The sequence below is a fragment of the Limulus polyphemus genome, unplaced genomic scaffold, assembly GCF_000517525.1.
Source record: "Limulus polyphemus unplaced genomic scaffold, Limulus_polyphemus-2.1.2 Scaffold73, whole genome shotgun sequence".
NCBI lineage: Eukaryota > Metazoa > Arthropoda > Merostomata > Xiphosura > Limulidae > Limulus > Limulus polyphemus.
Window position 1 is genome coordinate 1,330,078 of NW_013665683.1, and position 2,731 is coordinate 1,332,808.

Sequence of the window (2,731 nt, forward strand, 5' to 3'; positions counted from 1 at the left end):
GTTTTATGTCCAAGTTTATTGAAGCGAAATAGATATAAATCGCAAGTCTAAAAGCTTATAACACTAAAAAACGTGTTTTGAAACTTGCATTGGGCAAAGCTCAAATAGTCTGTTGTGTAGCTTTCTGCTTAACAACCAACAAAAATTAATAATATAATCCCAGAATATTCATTGTACAATTACACAGAAGACACTTTTCATTTACTTAATATTAGCAGAGCATAAAGCAATGTTATTTATTGGTTGCTATAAAACAGATTTCAATTTTGGGTGAAAAAATGTTCATTAACTATCTTAATTTCTCAAGTCTGTGTGATAAGATATAATATGAATACTGAAGAGAAATTTTTTGATACAAACTTTTCTCTAAGTTTATTAATGTGAACAGCTTTACAATGCAAATGATTTTTTTAAAGCAATTAAAAGTGCAAATTTCAGCCCATAGGAACAGCTTCAGGCAATATGTGGTTAACAACATACATCTTTTAGTACTCAGAAATCTGTTAGTTGGTCCTGAACTTAACTCTGCTATTTAATCAGTCCTATAGATGTTCAATTACATGGTTCTGGCAACATTTTAATTTTCCTAAGAGACTGTAATAGTCTTATTATTCCTTCTAATAGTTTTGTGAATAGTATATTATTTTTTTATATAAGAAACTTTTCATAATTACAAAAGCTGGAAGAACTGAATTATAAGATATAATAACTAAAGTTTGTATGTTATGTTTTAATGACATAGCATAAAAACCTGGGGATCCTCACAACACTAAGAATAGGACATGACAACACTGGAATATCTCCCAAGTGGATGGTAGAGCATGTCGTGGTTCGAAATGAAATTACAGGGCATGCTTACAAGTAAGCTTATCTTTTTCATAGTTTGATCAATTTTTCAGTTTTGTTTATTAAAGTGTTCATTAAACTTATGTATAATAAAACTTCATAGTTTGGTCCTAGTAAATATTGAAAATAAATAAACTTTTGTGTCTGAAAGATAAATGTAGAGAACAAGTGCACCTTGAACAGGTAGCAGATAAAGTTTGACATAAACCATCATGTGTGTGAGTGTATAATCATAAAATATTAGTTTTCCAACCAGCAAAAGTTTTTGTTATAGATTTTCTTTTTTGATAAAAGATTTCCTTGTGGAAGATGGCTTGGAAAAGGAGTGGATGATGGCAGCACAGAACGTCTTCTGGTGGGAGAGCTTGTTCCAGCTGATATAGATAATGAAGGTAAGTTTCTTTTAACTACATCTTGAAAACTTTGATCAATCAGTCATATATCACAAGTTATTAGTTGTAGAAGAAGAAAGTTTGTTTTTTATAATTTCTGAGAAGCTGTTGACATATTTCAGCATTATTTAAGCTGTAGAAATTTGGAATGTTGGTTAGGTGCTGTGTAAGTAAAACTTCAACATGTATTATAATGTATATGTCTTGTATAAATGTAAGTTTTAAATATTTTATTGTTGCAACTAAGTGATCAGATTACAGTTATGATTTTTTTTAATATAGCAGTCCTTCCAACTTATATAAGTAAATAACTTATTATTTTGAAGTAATACAGTGATTTTGTTTACACAGTTGCAGAAGTAAAAAGTATATTTGTGTTAAAAAATGAATGGGACTTCTGTTAATTTCTAATAACTGTTGAGGATAGGGATAAGAAATATACTGATTAACCTAAAATAACAGATGTTATATCATAGTATTGTAATGTGTTTTTTTTCTATGATGTGCTTAAGAGTTGCATTTTTCTTGTTTCCAGAACTAACAGAAACTTGTAGAACACCACCACGATGTAGATCACCTAGTGTTCCCAGGAGACCCAGTGAGCCAAGTAAAAAAGACCATTACATATTATTACTTAGATTTTAAAGTCTTCCTTCTCAGCAGGCCCGGCATGGCCAGGTGGTTAGGGTGCTCGACTCGCAATCTGAGGGTCACGGGTTCGATTCCCCATCACACCAAACATGCTCGCCCTTTCAGCCATGGTGGCATTATAATGTGATGGTCAGTCCCACTATTCATTGGTAAAAGAGTAGCCCAAGAGTTGGCAGTGGGTGGTGATGACTAGCTGCCTTCCCACTAGTCTTACACTGCTAAATTAGGGATAGCTAGTGCAGATAGCCATCGTGTAGCTTTGAGCAAAATTCAAAAACAAACAACCTTCTCAGCAGTTTTTTTTTCCAGTAAAAGTAGTGTTTTGGTGCACTTGGTTTTATCAAGTGTGAGAACTTTATTTATATACAGTGAAACTTTCAAGATGCCTTGTGTACAAAATTTAACTTGATGGATAAATTGGGATTTATTTATCATATGATTGCTTTTCCATACAGATTTAAGTTGTGACTTCATAGATTTTGTTCCTGTAATAATACATGAGAACATAGATTACATTTTCCCCATATCAAGAACTTTACATGGAGAATAAAATCCTTCCCCACTTTGTCTATCAAAAGCTTGGTGTTTGAATAGATTCTCAACTTTTATTATTTAACTTTTTCTTTAGTTAATTTGAGAATACTACTTTTATGACTATTTTACAATAGTGTAACATTTTACGATTGGAAATTCTGGTTCTATTTGTTTTGTCAGTGAGGAATTTTATTCTCCATGTAAAGTTGAGATGGTTTAGTCTGCTATGTGATCATTAGCTGGATCAAGTGATATGTCCTCTTCCATCCGTATCCTGTTTGGTTCCTTTTTTCTAAGTTCAGTAGCCA

The 2,731-nt window shown here is 32.0% G+C and overlaps 1 protein-coding gene across 5 annotated transcripts in view; it reads left to right on the forward strand.

Annotated features, from left to right (window-relative positions):
• The window catches only part of LOC106466279 (DENN domain-containing protein 5B-like), an 82,860-nt gene that overhangs the window by 75,131 nt on the left and 4,998 nt on the right, over positions 1 to 2,731 (forward strand). For all 5 annotated transcript variants that reach the window (XM_022394938.1, XM_022394947.1, XM_022394953.1 and 2 more), the window contains 3 exons: positions 743 to 861; positions 1,141 to 1,238; positions 1,774 to 1,845. In XM_022394938.1, the coding sequence (XP_022250646.1) occupies positions 743 to 861; positions 1,141 to 1,238; positions 1,774 to 1,845 (289 nt within the window). The remainder of the gene's footprint in view (positions 1 to 742; positions 862 to 1,140; positions 1,239 to 1,773; positions 1,846 to 2,731) is intronic.